This window comes from Lonchura striata, chromosome 5 (assembly GCF_046129695.1).
Source record: "Lonchura striata isolate bLonStr1 chromosome 5, bLonStr1.mat, whole genome shotgun sequence".
In the NCBI taxonomy this organism is placed as follows: domain Eukaryota; kingdom Metazoa; phylum Chordata; class Aves; order Passeriformes; family Estrildidae; genus Lonchura; species Lonchura striata.
This window is the reverse complement of record NC_134607.1, coordinates 46959623-46982148: the sequence shown is the minus strand read 5'-3', so window position 1 is coordinate 46982148 and position 22526 is coordinate 46959623. Positions and strand designations below refer to the sequence as shown.

Genomic DNA, 22526 nt, shown 5'->3' with positions numbered 1-22526 from the left:
CCTGCAAACACTAGTGAAATAGTTGCATTGGCAAGTGGCTGAAGTTGATGCTTTTACCTCAGGAGTTGCTAGGGGGTGTAAAATAATATCACTTGAAGGGGAAAGAACAGTTTCAATTGTGTTGTGTTACTTGGTTCAGCATGCTAATGCTTTTATCATGTTTATTTGTTCTCTACAGCCAGATTCTGAATTTTGTATTACCATAAATGAGATGTAGCAGTACAGTTTCACAGTAACTTCAAACTTGCCTAACCCTTTTGATGAGGTGTTAAAAAAGGTACTTGCCTGTGACAGCTTCTGTCTCTTGACCCTGCTGTGACTTGTATAACTGAAGGTCTAACAGTGTACAAATAAATGCTTTGAACATTTTTTAACTTTACTATCATTCAAACACTGATGAAAAGAAGGGGCTATAGGGTTATGCATAGCTAAGGAGGAACTACAATAAGCTTTTCCAGCAGGGTTTACATTCTCTGACTTGAAGATCATTCAGAAGAGAAACTGGTTGTTCCCTTTATGAAAGGAATGTATCTCTCACGTGATATGAGTGCTTCCCATCTCAGATATTTAAGCTTATGTGCTTAGCTAGAAGTTGTTCTGAGTGTATTTCGTGAAATGCTGCTTCTTTTTCAAATTTCTTACCCTTTTCTGTTTTGTCAGGACACCTTACTTCAGCTTCTGCTAAAAATTCCTATATATTGCCATGCCAGTTAGCATTTCTGCTGTTAACTGTGTGTGTCTTTTGCACATATTGGATGAGTTTGTGCTAGCACAGTAAGTTGTGTCAATACTGCAAGAGTCCAGTGTCACCTTCTTGTGACTGTATTGAGGCACCTGGATTCCTTGCTTCCACTGACCATTAGCTCCTTAGTCTCTTTATGCAGAATTTAATAGCTTTTATATTAGTATTGTATTTTTTATTATATCTTACTTCTGTATTCTGTGTTTGTATTTGGGTAGACAGTTTAAATGATCTGTTCTAGATGTGCAGATTTAAATAAATTTTGTCAGTTTTTGTTCCTGCATTAACAGTTAAAAATCTTTTGTTAACAGAATAACTTTGAGACACTAATAAAGTTATTGTCTCTGGAGAGTTAAGTGGCTGATAAAGTCTTTCATCACACAGATGAGGTATCTTTATGTTCCAGCACTGCACCTATCTGCTCATTTGATTGAGATTGATTTTCTTTTTCGGACCTTCAGCTTTCCTAAGAAGGCATCTTTTTTCCCCAAGATGAATGATATAATCTGTTTAACATGTTTATCTGCTGTGTTAATCATAGAAACATGGAATTGTTTAGGTTGAAAAAGGCCTCTCCTCTAAGATTGAGTCCAGCTGTTAACTCAGTGCTGCTGTGTTCACTGCTGAACTGTGTCCCCAAGTGCCACATCAACACATCTTTTGAGCACTTCCAGGGATGGTGATTGCAGCACGTCCCTAGGCTACTTGCTTCAATGGCTGACAACCTTTTCAGTGAAGAAAGTTTTCATAATATCCCATCTAAACATGCCCTGGTGTAGCTTGAGGCCATTTCCTCTCATCCTGTTGCTTGTTTAGCTGGGAGAAGAGACCACTCCCCACCCAGCAACCAGCCTCTTTTTGGGTTGTAGCAGGGAGTGATGAGGTCTCCCCTCAGGATAATAATACATACAATCTTCTTGTTTTATAGCTGGTTTTCATGCTAGTGGTAATGGATGCATGAATTTGATCTCATAGATATAAAGGAAACACTCGGTCTTATGCTTTATTTATTCCCTTTTAAAATGATATTTTAACCTGATGCATTATTCAATTGCTTCTTTTTGAAAAAGAGCTAATTTTTCTCATAGTTACTACTGTATGATCTTCTCTCTCATATCAATTTCCCTGTCCAGTGATTGCTACCATAGTTTCTACTAACAGTTTTGGAATGAGTGATGCATTTTTGGGCTTGTTGTACCAAGACATTTCAAGTGTGAAACTCATGTACTGTGCACTTTTCAAACAGTTCACTCAGTTCTCACAGAATTGTTTAGGTTGGAAAAGACCTTTAAGATCACTATGCAGAGCATCTGAGCTCTTTAAAGTTACAAAACTCTGTTAGAGGTTTTGAGCAAACTACCTCAGAAAATTACTTTGAACATCTGCAAAGAGTGTTTGCTAATGGATGTCTACACTATTTTAATTTGTGTTTTCATATTTAATGATGATTATGTAAGGAGAAATCTTAAAAGTTGCCTTGGAATTCTAGGCAAGAACATCAGCTAGAAGTAACTTCTACTGAATGTATTGCTCTCGAGTTTCCCAGTCTTTAGTGAGACTTGAACTTGGTGTCATTTGTCTGGCACCTTTGATTTCTGCACATACTGCAAATAATTTACCAGACTTAATCCTGATGATTTTTTTAATACAACTAGCTGTCCTCCTGTGTGAGCAGTTTGTCTAGAGAAGGGGAAAGAGGTGTTTCCTGAAAGGGAGGGTATGGCACTGTTTGTGGTATGCTCGGAGATGCTGAACAGCTGAGATGTGTTGTCAGCCTGCCAGCCTTGGGGCTTGTGCAGAAAAGCTGTTGTTTTGCTGGAGGAACTGTGTCTCGGGAATGTCTTGCTGTCTCAGCTGACTTGTAATTCACCTCGCTGTGACCTGTCTTCCTGAGGGCGAGCGGATGTCCGGGTAATCTAATAGTGGTGTGCTTACTTGGGACGCCTAAAGCTGATCTGAGAAAGAAAAGGCTTCTCACCAAAGCCTGTGTCCTAGCTGTAATACAGCTGGTGCCTCTGTGCAAGTACAGGTTAGTTTCTGTGTGGATAAAGGAAAGATTAGGAGGCACTGAACACTTGGAGTTTGTATTTTTGTCTTCACTTAGCAAAATCACTTAGTGAAGAAATGATAACCCTTGAAAACTGAAAGCTCACTAATGACTTACTTGAGGATAAACACATGAACATTCTGCTTGTATCAAACTCCGTTTCTTGAAAAACATGACAGTTTAACAAGATCAAGTGTCCTTTAAGCCTAATGAAAATAATAAACTGTCACACAGTTTTGATAAGTTATAGTTTTTAGGGGGGTTTTGCTAATTTTTAATAATTCTGCAGGATGTACTCAAAATAACGGGTAAATTAGTGCTGGATTAAGTCTTCCAACCTTTTCCATTTTGATAAAGAATGTGCTTTCTTGTGATGGCAGGCAGACTTAAGGTACCTGTATGAAAGAGGTTTTAAATTTAAACTTACAGGAAACTTGCAGTGTAGCTCGCTTTTCTGTACTTTTGCATTCTTTTGTAGCATGAACTCCTACACATTCTCTTTCAAGCCCTGAAAAGATAACTGTTGCTTTTCTTCTGCATATTTTTACAAGCAGCAAAACATTGTAAGTAAAGCCTGTAGGCATCTCTGTATTTGACCATAATGCAGTCTACTGCATTCAAACAGTGGCTGTAGCTGTTCGAGTAACAGGGAAATAAAATATTTTACTAGTAAGGTTTTTGCATGCTGGCTTTATACAGGGATGTAGACTACCCTTTATTTGTGCTCATAAGCCTCTTCATGCAGTATCTTAGTCCAAAACTGCCACCTAGACACTGAGGCTTGAAGTAATAGACCAGGTGTATCCAGGTTTGTTATAATCCTGCATTGACAACTGGTGAACTGATCTCTCCCTGGCACTACTTCAGGGAGTGATGCTAGTGGTTATGTTGCTCACATGCCATGGTGTAGCTGCTGTTCATGAACCTAAATGAACCTAATAATGAACTGGGAAGGACACTTGTGTCTTATGGAGAGTGGAATGAAATGAGTTCTATATTTAAATATTTAGTGCTCAGGAGATACTGCAAAATAAATATTATGATCTAATATTATTGATTATGGTATGTAGTGTATTTGAAACCCTAAAGACTAGACCAGCACCTTGAACTGAGATTGCTCAGAGATAGTGGAGGTTGATTGCTCTTAAGGAATGCATTTTCTCAGTGCTTTTCTGCAGTATTTTTGTTTCTGTTTGGGTTTTTTTTTTAGCCAGTAGGGCTGTCTTTGCAGAAAAACTTATGGTTGTTTAAGTAAATGACAGTAAACAAAATGTGATGCAACTACATCTCTTCTATGCTAGTGGGTTGCACAGATTAGCCTAAATGTCTGCCAGCATAATTTTCTTGGCAGTGCCTTGTAGTCTTCTTACTCAAGGACAGTTGTCTAGAGCTGGCAGATAATTTTCATGACAGACACTAGTATCTCCTCAGTTTGCAGAAGAACTCTTCCAACTGTGTACATTCTGATACTGAGTTGTATAAAAATGGAGAGAAGATTAAAGGACGGGACATGAAAAAGACTGCTGCAAGAATAGGAAAAATTGGATGAGAGAGAGAAACACACTAGAGGAAGGCTCTGAAGCTGACAGCTGCTTGATACAGTCTATTTTAATTTCAAAAAAATCTTTGAAGAATGTTATTCAAAGTATTTGAGTAAACTGGGCCATAATTTGAAACCATGCAGTACTTGCAGGGATTGTTGAAGAGCCAGGAAGCAGAGAGTGATAACTGCCCATTGCAATGAGGAGAGAGAGGCGGGTGCTGGAGTCCCACAGGGTGCTGTAGTGAGATGAATTCCTTTAGCATGATCAGAAATTATCTTGGAAAGAGGATGAACAGTAAAAGGATGGATGAAAGTTTGTGATGACAAGTAGTTGTTCAGAGGTGAAAACAAGGGCCCAGTGAGGAATTCAGGAACAGGATACTGCTGGTGAAATTTTCTCTGCTACAGAGTTGCATGGTATAGAAAAATCTTTATACTGATCTCTGAGCTGAATATTGCAACTGAGGAACTTGAATGATACCGTCAGTGATATCTGGGAGAATTCTTACCATGTCATTGCTTTTTTCCAAGGTATTGGCTAATGGCCCTTGTTGGAGGTGGGATGGATGCTTCTTAAAGTTTTTAGGCATCATTTGGTCATAGCCAATCTTATTTTCATTTGGGAAAAATGTTTAAATGAACTGTGGAAGTTAGTCTCTTTCAGAAAACCTCTAAGGTGTTTAAGCTACTGTTTCATCTAGCCCACTGACTTGGAGAGACCACAGGGTTTGTGCTGCCACTGGTCACATGTTTCCTGAAAGGACTACCTTCTGTTTTATGGAAATTAAAGCTTTTTTTGATAGGGAGAACAGAGAAGGGAAATGCTGATCTCTGCAAGGAGCTTCACTGTGTTGCATTTGCAGAAAAATGTATGAAAGGCAGGTGAGCTATGCATCTTGAGCTCTTTTGCACAGCAGTACTGTGAGTCTCCTTGAAATGGTCCTGCATTAAAAACAGGTTAGAAGGAAGTGTGTAAAGAAAAAGTAGTATATTTTTCATGGATAGAATGTTGTGTATATCAAAAATAATGCTAATTGCTACATTGCTCAAGTAAAATGGGAACCTGTATGTGAGAGTTGTAATTGTATTATGCTTTCTGTTTCTGTAGGTCTTCAGGGCATGCTATCTTTGAGAATGGTATTCAAAGTAGAGTCTTTTGAATTGTTGCAGGAAATTGTTACATGGGTAGAACTGACATCACAAGAAAAGCAAATGTGATCCAAATAAAATGAGTCAAGAATATTTCTGTAATTTTTCTTACTGAATTGTTAGATGTTTTTTGGTTTATAGCAGTGCTGCCATCCTATTTATTAGAAAATACTGTATTATATTTCTGAAATAAATGGACTTGGTTCTCTAGTTTTTCTGCATATAGGGATTTGAATCTTTTTGATTGCATTCTTGATCTTTATTTGGCACTATGAAATTGTGGTCCTAAATGAGAACGTCAGATACCTTCTTTCCTTGTAATTATTGGGAAGTACTTATGAAACCAGAAAAAATATAATTAGATTATATTTACATAAAATGTGGGTGTTTATTTCTGAAGTTTAGATCTAAGATGTTTCTTCATATTGACTGTTAATATCCGGATCTTACTGGGATTGTGTTTTTGTCTTACACTTTGGACAGATCAGACACAGTTTTCTCCTTTTCTGGAACAACAACACTTTGCTAAAATTCCCATTTGAATGCATTGTAAGGAGGTGAAATTCCTGAAGGAAACTTGAATTTGTTTAGCTTACAGGAGAGCTGGTAAATGGAGAGTCTACAGCATTGCTTTTTACACCAGCAAATTATTATTGGTAGTTGAAGCCTCCTGAATTACTGGCAGATGGTAATAACGGGACAGTGTTTTCTTATGCATAGTATTGTGTTAGACTTCAAGTTAACTAAAACATCTTTTTGGAGAATAGACTCCCAAGTATCATTTTGCTGGTAGAAAATGTTACTTATTTTATAATATATTTGAGAACATAGGCTCTTCATGGTATGCAAGATTTGCAATAGTTGCAATATTAAATGTTTCTAGTTACTGTGTATGGAATATGCTTATGATTTTACGGAGATATTTAAGAAAATTGTGGTCATTCTGAACATGGGAATAAGTCACGTTAAATAGCCTGGCACCTGGCATCATTTTTTTTGGTAAAATGTTGCAGTATTGTGGCTGTTCTGAGGAACGACTTGGATTGGTTTTGTAAAGTTAGGATTAAAAGTAAAGCCACAAAAAGTCATCTTCATTCTTAAATTGTTTTAGCTGTAAGTATGTTCTATCTGCAATTACATGCTGGAAATGAGTAAACAGTTACCAGCACCCTTTTTGCTTCAGTTTTTTTCAGGTTATATTCCACTTTTATACTTAGAACTAATTTTCAGTCAGTGATATTAGTACAGTTCTAAGAGCCAAAACTCAACATGGTATTTTGCTGGTACTTGGTACTTCAGTTTATGGGAGTAGATCTATAGGTTCTAAGCCAGAACAAAGTTTCTCAAAATTTCTGTATGTTTTAGACTGAGAGCTCAAAATATCCTAGGGAGATGTGCCACGCTTCAGACTGTAATATGTATTTATCATGTTTCATAAAACTGACAGGGTTTGTGTTTCTTTTAGAATTATGGCATGTGACCATAGAGTTACAACTGAAATCTAGTGCTGCTGTTCTTATGTGTTTTTTCTTTTTTTTTTTTCCTAGTGTTTGAAATCTAGCAGAATGGCAGACATAGACAAGTAAGTAAAATTTATAGGTTACTGAGGCTCTGAGTGCGTTCTGTGCTGTACTTGACATGGCTGGGCTCTCCAGATACTGGATAGGCAGGGTCTGAATACTGACCCTGAGCACTGTGGAAAGACCTGAGGTTTACAACATGTGGGAGAAAAGCTTATGTTGCTCATGATAAACGGGTTTGTGATCTTAATTGTAAGTAAATAAAAAAGTGGAAGAAGGCATGAGTCAGCTTCCTATATTAGTTGGAATTCAGGAGGGGAAAAGCTAATATTGCCCATTCCTATTGTTTCACTCTGTGAAGGGTTTTTTTCTATATTTTGAGTGCTCTTATTCTGTGGTATTTGAAGTGTAGTGTAGGTGATCCTATGTACAGTTCTCAAGGTCTGCACACCTTAAGGAGGATATGTGGAGCAGAAAGAGGCTTTGACTGGTTGATAAGAGCAGGAGGTAAAGGAGTTTTTTATAAAAGGAGACTTTATAATTCTGGAAAGTTGCTAATTCTTTAAACTGTTCTGGGATTGTCAAACATGAAATTCTGTGAAGACAAATTTGGTTTTGTTTGGCTATTAAGACTTGTTTGTCAAAGGATGCAACAGTTTGTTTCTACCCACATAATATCTAGTTTGAGCTCTTTAAGCTCCTTATAGTATAAAATTAACTTCTTGATGCTGTTATTGAATATTTCTAATAGCAAAGAACAGTCTGAACTTGATCAGCAGGACATGGAAGATGTTGAAGAAGTAGAAGAAGAAGAAACTGGTGAAGATGCCAACAGCAAAGGTAATGTTGAGACCAAGAGTTTCTAAACCTCTAAGCATATGTACTTTCTAGTTATTGTGTTAAAAAGCTTTTACTGCAAAAAAACTAGGAAGTGGTAGAACAATTTCAGACGTGCAGTTTAAGTTCTGAAGCAAGGACTTTTTTTTTTTTTAATTCTGTGATTTTATTAGCTGTTTGCAGTTACTTGTTACAGTCATGATTAAGGTTCAGGCAGTGCTGGCCACCTGTATAGTTGGAAAAGACAGGATTATTGTTGATATCTAACAGGATTGTTTCAAAACTGAAAACAGTTAAAAGCTTCACACATGTGAAGCTTTGCGTATAAAAAATTAATGTGCATATGTGTCGCTGTGGGACACGTGAAAGCACAACGCAGACTACCTGCTGTTTGCAAGGTAAAAAAGGGACGTTTATTATCTGACTTTGTCTTTTATACCTTCCTAAGGGTGACATTGGATTGGAGAGTGAATGGGCCACCTCTCCAAAGACATTGGACAAATCACCAGTATATTAAGTGTTCTCTACTTCTATAAAAGAATGTAAACAATACGTTGTTTACAGAAATTGTGTGGGAAAGTTCTCTAAAGGAATGTAAACTCAGAAGGCTTTAGGAAGTCTTAAGAATCAGGGTGACACATATGTGTGTGTGTATCTTTCTTTTGATTAGTTGCTAATAATTTGCTGCTGAGTTGACAGTGAACAGAACAAATCATGCTTACTGTTACTACTCTTGAAATTAATAAATCCTTTTTTATTCCCCACTCAACAAAAAAAATAAGCACATATCAAAATACTTGTTTTGTCAGTGCTGAACAGTCTTGCTCATGCTTTGTATTTAAAGCATGGGAGCACAGATGGAATCTAAAGAGCAATTAGCCAAAACAGAAATAACTAATAATCTCTACTATAGAATTAGTTGGACTGCTAATAGTGCCATGTTACATGTTTGCTTGAACAGAATAATTACATTAAAATAGAACATTTTGCTCAAGATGTCATGCTTTGCTAATCTATTGAAAGAAGTGTTTTCAAAACTGGATTGCAAAATTTTGGGGAACACGTTCATTAGCAGAAGTAATTAAATGGTATATAGTAATTAAATGGTAAGTATTCAGGTGTCCCACAGGAACCTAGAGATGAATAATGAGTATTTTCAGTGATTTCCCAGCTATTTTAGGTGAGAATCAGAGGGGAAATTATACTCTAGGAATCCTGGAGGGAAATCTGATTTTATAAATCAGAAGCATGTTTTAGTAGTAGGGAGACTAAACAGTTCTTCTGCATCTGGAATTCTTGCTTGTCTAATTTTCTTTATTTTTATGCACAATTTTTTCTTTCAAGAGTGGTCCAAAGGATGCACTTTGTGTTTACATAATCTTCTTTTTTAATGTAGCTCGGCAGTTGACTGTGCAGATGATGCAAAATCCTCAGATTCTTGCAGCCCTTCAGGAAAGACTTGATGGTTTGGTAGGAACATCTGCAGGATATGTAGAAAGGTACAGCATTTGTTTAGCATGAGTAGAGTGTTAAAATGGTTATTTTGTTTTCTGAACAGTGTTGTCTATAGCATTAGTGGTCATAAACCACAGTGCTGCTCAGATAGCAGAAAAACTTATATAGTCTGTCTGTAGTGCATCTCAGAATTGAAGAGTTTTTATTTGAGGTTTTATGAAGAAAAGAATGGTAATATTTACAGTGGCTGAATTTTTCCTCTGCATTCACAGTATGGCACACTTCTTAGGATACATTCCTGCTCCTTAGAATCCCTTGTAGCTTTGCCTTAGTCATGAAACATCAGTTACTTAAACTATAAACAGATTCTTGGAGGCCTGGTGTCTCTAATATAGTAATTTTATGCTTAGACTGTAAGCATTAGCTGATACAGGAATGTTATTAGCAGTACTTCATGTGGTTTTCTGATGTATCAAAACTTGCTGTGAATTCTTGCCAGAATTTTCCATAGTTGATCAGCATTTATGAGGCATGCAGTAATTGCTTTCCTTTTACACATTTCTGATACAGTGGCTCATTTAGCACACCAGTTCTGGCTCACTTTGGGTCAGACAGTGTGTTTAAAGACAGTGCTATCAGTTGCTGTGCTCAGTGAAACAAAGCAGCAAATTTTGGAGATTAAATTTCTAAACAAATAATAACTCAAATATCTTGAACTTTTTCATAAAACCAAGCAAATGAATGGTGAGACCTTTCTTAGTTGTACTCAATACTATGATTTTACTTTGTTACTCATTAATAATGTAGAACTTACTTTTAGAAGAAAAAATTACTGCACAAATTTCTCTCATGATTTACCCAGGTATTTGGAATACTCTGGTTCTAACTGTGGTTGAGCCTCAGTTTAAGAGCTTCTGCTAAGGATTTCAGTCTTGCTGGTGAAATTGGTTGCAACTTTGATTTAAATTTCTAAAGCTTAAAAGAGAGTGTAAAATGTGTTGTGGTACAAGTTGGTTAACTTGCAAGGGATCTGGTTAAAGAGAGATTAATATGTGCTTAAAATGCAGTGTTAGTAACAGTTCTGTCACTGAATTTTTCAGCTTGCCTAAAGTTGTTAAAAGACGTGTGAATGCTCTCAAGAACCTTCAAGTTCAGTGTGCACAGATAGAAGCAAAGTTCTATGAGGAAGTTCATGAGCTGGAAAGAAAGTATGCTGCTCTCTATCAGCCCTTATTTGACAAGGTATTTTAGTGCTATTCTATGTACTTTAAAGCTTCATCTAAAATACAACAAGGGAATGTAAAAACCAGAAAACTTACTCATATTCCAAATTACTTTGGTCTCATATATGCTCCTTCAATTCAATTGATACAATTTTGCCATCCAAGTTAATATCAACTAAGATTAAGAGAGTAAAAAGTTAAGTCTGTTCCATAGTTACCAAAATTACTTCAGTATGTCAAACCTCATTTTAATTGAGCAAATGTCAGATGGTACTGTAACTTTTCTGGTACTTTGGTGTTTATTTTAGTGTGTTGAAAACCTCCTAACTGCTGAATCAATCTTCTAGAGCTAGAAGAAAAGGTAGATAGTTAATGTAGTGTAATTTGGGATTAGAAATTTATTGGTTAGGGCATTGCTGATTGCAATGACTAGGAAATTAGAAAATATTCTTGGCTTAATCTTCCAGCGAAGTGAAATCATCAATGCCATTTATGAGCCCACAGAAGAAGAATGTGAATGGAAAGCAGATGCTGACGAAGAAATTTCAGTGAGTATCTTAATCAGTTCTCATCAGTATCTCAAGCTTTAGCATAAAACAAGAATCATTAAGCTGAATTTTTTTTTAAAAAAACAAGTTTGTAATGATTACTTGCTATTAATAATGATGCTAATTCTTAATGGTTACTTAAACATCCACATGACACTGGTATCAACAAAGTACCGATGAACCTTATGGGCACTCTTAAGGAAACCAAATATTATTTTCTCAAGGATGAAATGAAAGAGAAAGCTAAGCTTGAAGAAGAAAAAAAAGATGAAGAAAAAGAAGACCCTAAAGGAATCCCTGAGTTTTGGCTGACAGTATTCAAGAATGTGGACTTGCTCAGTGATATGGTTCAGGTAGGCAGTGGTCTGGCTTTTTTTAAAGTTGCATTGGTAATTAATCCAAGTGTCTTTAAGAAAGCAGTGGAAACATTATGATACTTGATATGTCTGTTGGAGAGCAATAATAGAACTGTTACATGGATGTCATCTCTGAAAACTTTTTAAGTGAGAGTACAGAGCACCAAAATAACCTACCTGCTGTTTTATTTCTTGAACCTATTCTACAATACTAATAAATTCTAGGTACCTACAGAAGTGCGTTTGAAAAGTGTATTAGACATTAGTAAAAATTGTACGTGGTGTTTGCATGTGTTTTGGTTGTATACTGTATTGGGGACTCTGTAACAGCCATTGTTGCCATCTGCTGGTCATGTTCATGGAAGTATTTCAGTGTTGTAACAAGGTTTTTTTTCTTTTAAAATTAAATACACTGTTTTCTCTACAGGAACATGATGAACCTATCCTGAAATACTTAAAAGATATAAAAGTGAAATTTTCAGAAGTTGGACAGCCTATGGTTAGTTTGACTTGTTAAACAAGATTACTTTTTTGTTATCTTAAGAATTAGCTGTATTTTAGCAACATGGTCTGTGATAGCCAATTGTCTTGTGGAAATCATGAGAAAATACACAGCTGCTGTTTCTGACTAAGCAGTACAAGGTCTAGTGCTAGTCTTGCATCACCCTGTGAATGAATATATATTAAATTTAACCTTCAACTTCTGGTGAGATTTGCCTTAATAATAGCTGATAACTTGGGTTTCACCATTGCATTTTGATACCTTTGGGTACTTTTTGTGTAACTGCTGTAATTACATGTATTTCCCTGGCAGAAATCAGACAGTCTTCTAAGTTGTAATATTTTTAAATTTAGATTTATAAATTTAAATTTATTTTAGCATTTTCCTGATACATTAGTAGCAGGAAATCTGTGTGCTGGGAGACCTGTCATTACTGCAAGCAGTATAATAACTAGAAAGTGCAAGATCAAGTAAATGAAAATATTTGAAGATTTATTGTACAACTTGGATAGCAAATTCTAGAATAAGTTATGGATGTATAGGAAAAAGGTATATTCTGTTGCATGTGTATCGTTTGGATTTAAGTGTTAAAAAGTTAAAGGTGTTTGTAAATAACTAAAGTTACTGTTCTGCAATTCTTTTTAAGAGTTTCACGTTAGAATTTCATTTTGAACCAAACGACTACTTCACAAATGAAGTGTTGACAAAGACGTATAGAATGAGGTCAGAGCCAGATGATTCCGATCCTTTTTCCTTTGATGGACCAGAAATCATGGGTTGTACAGGGTAAGTGCTAATTGATAGCTTTAAGGCAATATAACAGGTTTTTCCTTAGCATTATCCTGCTGTAGAGTTTTACAGCATCTTGTGGCGGTGCTGGAAAAGATACTTCCCCTAGTAACTTGGGAACAACTAGGTTTGACATGAGTTTTTTAGTTGTTACCAATAACTTTAATACAAAATAGAAAAAAATTATTTGTATAGCATAATTTATAAGTATATATATTATATAGGCATATAAATTAAAAATGTAGTCAGTATTTGTTTAGAAATACTGTTCTGCAATCACTAAAGGTGAATTGAAAGGTGGATGGTGCTATCTTTTAGTAGGCCTGGATAGCTTTTGCTAGAATTTGATTGCTTCTTTTAATCTTTCTGTGTTTCTGACACACAGCATTTTGAGGAGTTTATTCCAGATTTACTTTTTATATTGTAGTTGTCCATTTTGTTTTGATAAGCATTGAATATTTGCCTTTGAATGTCGTGTCTATTTGAGAAATGGAGAACAGTCATCACAATTCCAGGTTACTCTTTTTAAATAGCTGTCACATTCCTTTCTTAGTGAAATATTTTGTTTTAAATTAGCTAAGTAATTTTTTCTCTACATTTGCATTCATTGTGAGCAGGGGGATGAGAGAAAACTATGTTGTACATAATTATTATGAGTACACTTGGGCCTTTTCAGTAGTTTTTCTGTTCAAGTCTCCAGTGTTCTGACTGCTCTTCTGCGCGAGAACAATGAAGTTACAGCCTATCACTACATAGTCAGCGTTGGTTTTACTCTTAAATTAATCTCTAGTTGCTCATACTGACTTATTTACCTCTTTATTTCTCAGTCCCTTAACATATTTTGCAAAGTCCTGTAAGATTTAGTTTTAAGTGCTTGGGTAGCTTTGGTTAGACTGTTTAGTTTTCCCCAGTTTGGACTGATTGTAGAGTCATGAATCTTGTCAGATTTTGGTGTGAGATGCCACTGCTTCCGTAAAAATTATTAACTCCTAGTCCTTGTTTACTCTTGTAGCTAGGACAGCCTCTTATTATTCCAAAGTAACTCACTCAATTTCTTTGAGTCTGTAAAAGAATCTAATCAGAAACTTCTGCAAATGCAGTTAGTTTCACTGATGTGACTTTTTCATTTACTTGTTGCCAGAATGCTTTGACTGTTAGGGAAGCCTGTAGGCATGATTTTGCTCTGTAAGCAGGATAGAAATAAAAAACCCCAAAACAACAAAACCCAGACAAATAAATATAAGACAAGAAGACAAAACCCTCGCAAACAACTCAAAAGCAGCCAAAAACTATGTGCCTGCTTGATGCATTGCTTTAAGGACTTACTGATTATAGTGACAGGTGTGGTGAACTTTGGCATATTAGTAATATGCCCAAATATGACATTGCTTTATAATGGATAAGTGGCTCTAAAAGTGGTGCAATACTAGTTGTTGATAGAAAACTAGGCAGTACTTGGTAGCTAATGAAAATTAGCATTTCAGAGATTGAGTGGAAAAGGAAAAACTTCTGGATGGAAATAATCCTAAAATGAACCTGTTACTCTTGTTCTCAACCTATAAACTAATGAAAATATAGACTTTTCAAAGAAGGCTTTTAAAAGAACAAACACTAGCTTAATATTTTTTCTTCCCTGTGTCTCTTGCAGTTGTGGTAGTCTTAGTAGATCCTTGTAACAAGGGGAATGGTGTTAAGCTGCAGGTAGTTGTGGTTTTTTTCCCTGTCATTTGTTTTTTATTTACTCTTTAGTTGCCAAATAGACTGGAAAAAAGGAAAGAATGTTACTTTGAAAACCATTAAGAAGAAGCAAAAACATAAAGGCCGTGGAACAGTCAGGACAGTGACAAAAACTGTTTCCAATGACTCTTTCTTCAACTTCTTCAGTCCTCCTGAAGGTAAGCTGACCACTAGTTTACGTGTATGAATTTTAGATGTAGAATGTATCTTATTTACTTGTTTCTTCTGTTCTTTTTTTACAGTTCCTGAAAGTGGAGACCTGGTAAGTTGGCTTATTTAAAAATTATGATGGAATGTTTATGGAATTTTAGAATTTGTTAAACAGCTTCAGCTTTAACTGCTTCTGTCATTAATGAGAATACTTAGACTAGTAGTTATTTGAGTTTTCTTTCAGGAGGAGTGTTTGAGTTGGATGGTAGAGTTTAGTTTAGTCAATTGTAGTAATTCATGGTTCTTGAAAGATACCTTGTGGATTGTTAACAGTTGTAGAAATGTAGTGATCTTCATTAATAGTCTTTGATCTAATGGGTGGGACAAGTCTCTCCCTTCAGGTGTTCTTTGGATAATTTTATCTAATGGCTGAATGCATCCAGTTTGTGTTTTATTCTGTTAAAAATCTCTCAAGCTGTTAACTCTTGAAAGTAATAAAACAAGAAGAGAAAACGCCAAGAGCCTGCTTTCCTGTGTGCTCACTATGGCAATAACCCATGTTTTTGTAAGGAAAAAACTACCAAAAATACTTAAGAGTAGGGAATATATTATGCAGTTTGAGTGAGAAATATGAAATTAAATCTTCTAGAAGCATGCTGTTAGAGCTCTAGTTGGCATGGACACTAAAAGCTGTATATGGTCATAACATTTAGATAAACAAAACCCAAAAAGAAAGTAATTGCTCAGATGGGAGACAGTAGAACACTTGATATGAAAACATGAGGAGTGAAAGTTTAGGATTGGATCAGAGAGCAATTTTAGGTGTTTGGGTGCTTCAGTAGTGGCTTTGTCTAATGGGAATGAAGAAGGAGGTGCAATGTAGGAATCAGAAGTAGGTTGTAAAGTCTTCATTGTGATAGGCTCACCGGCCTATTGTTAACTTATTTAAGAGTATTGTGCATATGAACTGAAAGTCTATGGGAGATATTAAATAGTCTTTATACTTGGAACAAAAGAAACTCCAGGATTGTATTTAATTAGGCTTACTGAAGCAGAATCTCCTCACTGTATATGTATGTAGGTGGGCTGTTCAAAGTGTCAAACTTGGCCCCTCAGTTTCAGTTCTGTAAAGCAGCTCCTGGAACAAAAAAAAACAGTAATGGGATTTGTGTAAGACTGACCACATCAAAATCCATGTAACGTGTGTGTGTGTCAAAAGTAGTTAGCCTCTTATAGTTCAGAAAATAATATTGTTTTATACAGGATGATGATTCCGAGGCAATCCTTGCTGCAGACTTTGAAATAGGTCATTTCTTGCGTGAACGTATAGTCCCCCGGTCAGTACTGTACTTCACTGGAGAAGCCATCGAAGATGATGATGATGACGTAAGTATAATGTTCATTCAGAACACTAAAAACCTTGAAATAATGCTGTTTTTGGACCTTGGGTAATTTCTTGCATTGGTATCTTTAGAATGGGATGTTAGTTGCAGCAGAGCTTCCTAGATCATTAAGGAAAGGCAGCATAAGAATTCTTCTTTGAAGTAGCAACTTCAGAGTTTTGTGGCAAAGCAGTGGTAGACATTGATCATCTAGAGGATGTCATAGTTGCATTTTGTATACAAGGCATTTTTGGGGAAGTGTGTCCAATACTTTGTGGAACTGTAATGAGTTGCCAGAGAACAAATGAGACTATCTGAACAGCTGCTGAGCCTGTTCTTTGTGCTTACACTGATATTGGCTGTGAAGTTCTATGACATTCAAGCCTCATCCTTTCAAAAAGTACTCTCTTACTAAAAAAAAAAAAAAAAAAAGGTAGATAAGCACATTCAAAGCATGCCAAAATAATCAAAACAAGTTCTGCAAAAACTTAAGTGTTTTAAAAAAGCTAAGCTTGAAATTCCAAAAGCACGAAGCCTCAGAACTTTATACAGGTATAAAACATTTTTTTCTGTCACTGCCTCTGCTAAAAAAAGACAGTTTGACTGTTAAGATGGCTTAGATACATCTTGTCTTAAAAATAAATTTTTAGAATTTAAACTGTTGACGCTTGTTGCAAAGGCTTGGTTAGGGCTGTTGATGAGGGAGGTACGGACAGGACGGGTTTACACTGTCCCCTGCCGTCCCCAAGTGGTACCACAGTGTAATCAGCTTCTCCCGGGCTACATGGAATGGGGACAGTCTGCTCTGCCAGAGCTCACCAAGGGAAATTGAACATTGCTTGTGCTGTTGCAAAAGGTATTTTTAAATCTGACAGACACAGGAGCTTCTTGGTTCAAATTAAAAGAGACTAGGTTTAGATTAGATATTAGGAAGAAATTATTTACTGTGAGGGTTGTGAGACACTGGAATAGGTTGCCCAGAAAAACTGTGGATGTCTCATCCCTGCAGATATTCAAGGCCAGGTTGGATGAGACTCTGAGCAACCTGGTCTAGTGGAAGGTTTCCCTGCCCATGGCAGAGTTGTTAGAGCTAGATGACCCTCAAGGCCCCGTACAACCCAAACCATTGTATGATTATCTTAAGATCACAATATGGAGTGGTCTCTGACATATACTTGAGCTATAGATGACTGCATTTATGATGCTATCAAAACTATTTATTTTCTTTTCTAGTATGATGAAGAAGGTGAAGAGGCAGATGATGAGGTAAGACAACAGATGCCCTTGATTCAAATAGTTTAGCTGTTGTAGTTTGTTACCTAGAATAAGAGTTCCTTTAGTTTTTGAGTGCTCTGGACACTAAGAATTACTTCTGAAATAAGATAGAACATATTGTTTGGTGGATTTCAGATGAATAATTTAAAAACTCAAAAAAACAAAACAATCAACCAGCAAGACAACAACAACAAAAAAAACCCAAACCAAGCTAAGACAACCTTTAAGGTATCTTAAAAATTAAGCTGCCACTGATGTAAAAAGATATGCATTATGGAGGATTAATTAATGCAATATGTATAACATAAAGTGGTAATGAATGTATTTCTGAGTACAGTTTAATCTTAATTTTCATGAAAATGGCTCCAGAAGCTGAATGTGGATAAGCTAGAGAAATACTAAGTGTTTTCTTTCAGGAGGGAGAAGAAGAAGCAGATGAAGAAAATGATCCTGATTATGAACCAAAAGTAAGGAATTAAATGAATGTTTAAAGTTTGTGTATGCATACAGACATTTAAAATTTTATGTATATTGAATCTTGATTTTAGTTTAAGTATTAAACCAGTAGTTCCTATGGGTGAGCATATTTTGTTTTGAGGCTGTTTCAGGCCTGATTATGACAGAGTAGAATTGGTAGAGGAGCTTTGTAAAAGTTCTCCAGGAGTCATTTTGTAAGAGTAACTTTTGGCTTTGAGCACTGAGGTTAGTCAGGCTTGGTTTTCTATAAACTTGTCTTGCACCAATTTGCTGCCTAATGATTAAAATTGCAAAATGCTTGTAAGGACATGGAGAGAACTGTGTTATCCAGCTTCAGCTATGAGGAACTTGCTACAAGCTGTCTCTGGCACAGGTTTTCCCAGCAGAATACAAAGTATGCTCTTTCATGTTAGGTAAATGGCAAATCTTTCATTGTTTGAGGGAGGAGAAGTCCAGGTTCAGCAATGTGTCTACAGCCAAGTCCTAAAATGTGAACAGCCAGGAGCAGCTGGGAGCTTTCTTACTCCTTGGGAAGGGAGAAATCACTAATCAGGCTGGAAAAACAATTGTGAGCCACTCAGTTCATAGCTTTTCAATAGCTGAGGGAAAGGTGCATCTGGCCACCTTGAAAGCATCTGATGTGGTAGGTGAAATTGCAGTCAAGTCTGTGAAACGTTCCAAAACGCCTGCTGTTAAAAGGGCTTGTCATTTCAAATGAGTGTTTTTCAGTTTGAATGGTTTGAGCTACTGTCAAAGAACTGTTGAGAAAATTACATAATCTTAGCATTGTACATAGAAAGGCAGGGTACAAACTTGAGATCAAAATGTACAGCCATCTTGGTGATGTTTGATCTGCTACAGTGTGTTCAAATTGGTTCCTAGTCAAGAAAGTTTTGAAATCCAAATGAAACAGCTGCAAGTTGGACTTATTTCCACCATTTCAGATTGTTTTTCTCAGTGAAACAGAACTGAAAAAGGGCTAGACTATACTTGGTTTCAGAGAGCTGCTCAAGGTCTAGAGATAGTAGTGGTACTATAGTGGTGCAAGGTGATCTCAGTGTAAGCCAGCTGAATTTATTGAAGTGCTGTGGTCCTAGAATAGCTGTTCAGACCAAGGAAGGTGGTGGAGCGAAACCTGCAACTGAACTCTGCCCCCACAAAAACTTTCTTGAATTCCCATATTACTGTGACATTGCTGGCTGGCTGTTTCGAGAACAGAAGAAATTTTCCATGGTAGAATTTTTTAACAACTGGAATTTATTGCAAAAGAGCATTAGGGACTGTGATTTGGCATTTTGTTGCGTTGCTCTATAATGTCTTCTGGCATAAGGCCATGCTCTTGTTATTGCCCATAGGAAGTTTCCTTTGTCTCAAACTGTGAAGAGGGTCTGCATGCTTCTTCTGAGCTGGGTTGTTTGTTACTGCATCTCACTTCTCCTTTTTCCAGTTATGGTGTCTTTTAGAGTACTTCACCACACAGTTCTAAACAGGTTTTTATTCTGGATTGTATCCTGATATGCCAACAAAGCCAAAATAAATGCATTGGTGCATCCAAAAACGATAGTGTTGCTAATGCTAGACACTTAATGCAAGGAAAAAAAAATAGAAGAACTTTGGAAGACTTGCAGCTTGAGAAAGCATGCTTAACAATATTAGTAGTTCTTCTTAAATATTGTTTATGTAAACTGGCTTTTCCTTGTCTCTCAACAGAAGGATCAAAACCCAGCAGAATGCAAGCAGCAGTGAAGCAGTGTGTCTGTGGCCTTGAGGATTACCTGCACTGTAATAGCCTAAACACAACTATTAGTTACTTACAGCCTTATGTTTTGTATCTTGGTAGAATTAAGTAACCAATTTGTTAAAAAAAAGAAATCAAACACTTAAGAACCAGTTTAAAATGTAGGTTCAATTTACCTAGCATTTTAACAGTATAATTTTCTGCCAATATGTAGAATGCAGTAAATGCCCTAAAGCATGAATGTTAATTCATTGCTACATAGTTTGGTTCTTGTGAAGTCTTTGTCATGTAGCTATTAGACTGCAGATGTGAAGATGATCAGAACTGTTAACTGAGACCAATATTTGTTTAGAGAAAATGCTCTCCTGAAGAACCAACCAAAGTATTTTTTCAGCCCAGTAGTCTGAACGGGTTTAAGTCTGCTTGCACTAGCTGTGCCTTCATTACTTTGTTATAGAAATGGCAGTGACTTGTACTAACTAGGAGATGATGATGCATTTTGAATTTGACTACTTGAGAAGACTAGTAGTATAACTTGTTTAATTTTCCAATGAGACCACATTAAACATTCATAACTGTCAGCTTGTTTATGCTATGGGTTTTGTATTTTATGTGACATAGTGATCTACAAAAGAAACCTAGTCATCATATTAAGGTTATTGTTTACCACAGGGGTGTGAATAAAACCTAGTATTTTCAGAAGCTAGTCTTGTTTTATTACTTGTGTATCTGCATGTGTAAAGTGGTAACGCATATCTTACATGCTGCAGTTCATGTTTTCTAGAAACAAAAGCTGAAAATTACTGAAAAGTAAATTATATAGCATTTGAAAAAACAAACACAATAGTTTGGAAAGTTTGATCTTTACTTTGCACTTGCAGTGTGATACTTGTGAATCTGAGCTTGATGTTTCAGTGATTGGTCCACACTGCCATTTTAGAGAAGACAAGTTCTTAAAAGTGGGGCTAGATCTGATAAAGGACTTCAGCATTGCTGTGCCTGACTCTAAGGCATTGGCTGTTAGTATGAAATCTGGTGCGAAGTGCCTTGGATTTTAAGTCTGCGCAGACAGAGCTAGGTAGTCCTGAACAAAACATGCCCTGCAGCTGAAGGGAGTGCTGGAAACACATGGCTGTGTTCTAGTTTGTCCTCACTGTATCAAGCATCTATGAGGTAACAAGCCCAAAGAAATTCTTTCTGCACCTAATGTTCTGTTCACTGTGCTTGTGTTTGCACATTCTGGTTCATACTTTGTCCATATTGGATATTTTTGTCAGTTGAAACACATGGGCTAGAAGATATTTCTCATCTTGTTCTTACCTTGCCTTTAGTCTAGCAGTGGAGGTACTTGGTGAGATGTAAATTTAAACATACTGAGCTGAAAGAGGCTATGAACTAATGCATTCTGAGTTTTTCCAGTCAGTAGCATGCTACCATACACCATGCTGTCTTATCCTTCACACAACTATATATATATATACATTCTGATCTTCTAAGCAAGTAGATAGCTTTTTCAGGGATGGAAGAGTCTTTGTAGTGTTGGAAAGAAATGTCCAGCTAGCCATAGATCTATTTCTGCAGAAGCTACTGGTTTTTTGTGCCACTTACATGCTTAGCCATAAAGGTTTGAAAAGAGCAGGGCAAGGAGGAGGTAATGACCGCGTCAGGATAGGGCTGCTGGAAGAGTTTCTGTAGCATCTCTTGCCTGGAGGGTGAGTAATACAGAATGAAGCTTATCCCAAGTGCCCTTCTAAATCCTCAGCTCCCCTCAAGAAGATATGGGTCTAGTCCTCTGACTAAACTGTTTTAGTTTTGTTATTGACTTTTCTTTTTAATTCCTTGAAGGCCTAGATACCACACTGCTTCATTTCAGAATCCCTGTCAGGTGTCATCTGTCTCTGCTCCAGGTATCTGTGGGTTTGGGAGAAGGAGATCGTTATCTATAGCTATATGTTAAGCAGGACCACTGAAGCTGTGATCTTGGATATTTTTTAGGTAACACAGATCATAGCATAGAAAAAGCAGTTACAAAAGGCTAACAAACACTCTCAGTAGCTATGTGTTAAAGTAGATACGATTGTGTTTTTTTGTGGTATCAGAATATGCTTATGCTTATCCTTTATTCCTGACCCTGCCAGGTGTTTGGGTTTCACATGATCCCTTTTCTAAACATCTCCCAGGATTAAGTGTAAACTTGTGGATGTGTAGAGACCAAACTGTGGTAGTATGTTCTGAGCTTGAGAAGCTATTAAGATGGGGCTTTAGGGTTCATACCTCTGGATATGGGAAGTCTCTAAGTCCTTAATTAGATCTAGCCCATTTTTGCTAACAGCATCTGGTAATTGTATTTTAAAAATAAAATTACTTGTTAAAAGTTGTAAATTTCAAAATTCACTACTTAACAGATTTGGCTTTTTCTTTGATTACGTTTTCATTTAAGACCTTCATAACACACAAAATGGGATACAATGTTTGAAAAGGGGAGTTGTTAGATGTCAAAGCACACCTGCAGCCTGCAAGATCCATGGTCATGAGTATATCCTATTGACAGATTTTGGTGAGCTTCTCTCCAGATTGATGTGCTAGTTCTAGATCAGCAGTTCTTGTGCTCTCCAGACTGCAGCATAAAGAAGAATATCAATGAGGTGCCAGTTCTTATGGCATTGGTTAAATTAAAACTGTTCTGGTGCTTACTGTAGTTTTGTTATCAATGACACACTTGTTTAGCAGTTCTGAAAGGCAGTATGTAGCAGGAACATTAAACTTTCAACATTGATTGGAGTGTTGTGACTCGTTTTTTTTCACCTTTAATTTATACCAGGTGTAGAGAATCTCCTCGTTTAGTATTTGAGGAGGGTAAGCTACCTTTTTAACAGGTTCTGGCTGGGAAAATGTGTTACTGAAATAGAAACTGCTGTCTTTGGCAGCAGTTGCAGAAATGCACCATAATTTAACACCTGTGTAAATAGTATCTTCTCTCCAATTTTGTTTGCTGTATTGAAAGGAGAATTATTTTGGGGGGAAAAGTGGGAGGAAAGAGGAGAATTAAGTGAGAC

The 22526-nt window shown here is 36.5% G+C and overlaps 1 protein-coding gene across 1 annotated transcript in view; it reads left to right on the top strand.

Moving 5' to 3' along the window:
* NAP1L1 (nucleosome assembly protein 1 like 1) overlaps positions 1 to 22246 on the top strand; it is a 28914-nt gene extending 6668 nt beyond the window's left edge. The window contains exons 2-15 of the mRNA XM_021528147.3: positions 7029 to 7063; positions 7753 to 7841; positions 9235 to 9337; positions 10394 to 10535; positions 10984 to 11064; positions 11289 to 11417; positions 11848 to 11919; positions 12569 to 12708; positions 14461 to 14606; positions 14691 to 14710; positions 15862 to 15984; positions 17214 to 17246; positions 17672 to 17722; positions 19443 to 22246. Coding sequence (XP_021383822.1) covers positions 7047 to 7063; positions 7753 to 7841; positions 9235 to 9337; positions 10394 to 10535; positions 10984 to 11064; positions 11289 to 11417; positions 11848 to 11919; positions 12569 to 12708; positions 14461 to 14606; positions 14691 to 14710; positions 15862 to 15984; positions 17214 to 17246; positions 17672 to 17722; positions 19443 to 19478 — 1182 coding nt within the window. The 5' untranslated portion in view covers positions 7029 to 7046 and the 3' untranslated portion in view covers positions 19479 to 22246. The remainder of the gene's footprint in view (positions 1 to 7028; positions 7064 to 7752; positions 7842 to 9234; positions 9338 to 10393; positions 10536 to 10983; positions 11065 to 11288; positions 11418 to 11847; positions 11920 to 12568; positions 12709 to 14460; positions 14607 to 14690; positions 14711 to 15861; positions 15985 to 17213; positions 17247 to 17671; positions 17723 to 19442) is intronic.
* The last annotated feature ends 280 nt before the right edge of the window (positions 22247 to 22526 follow it).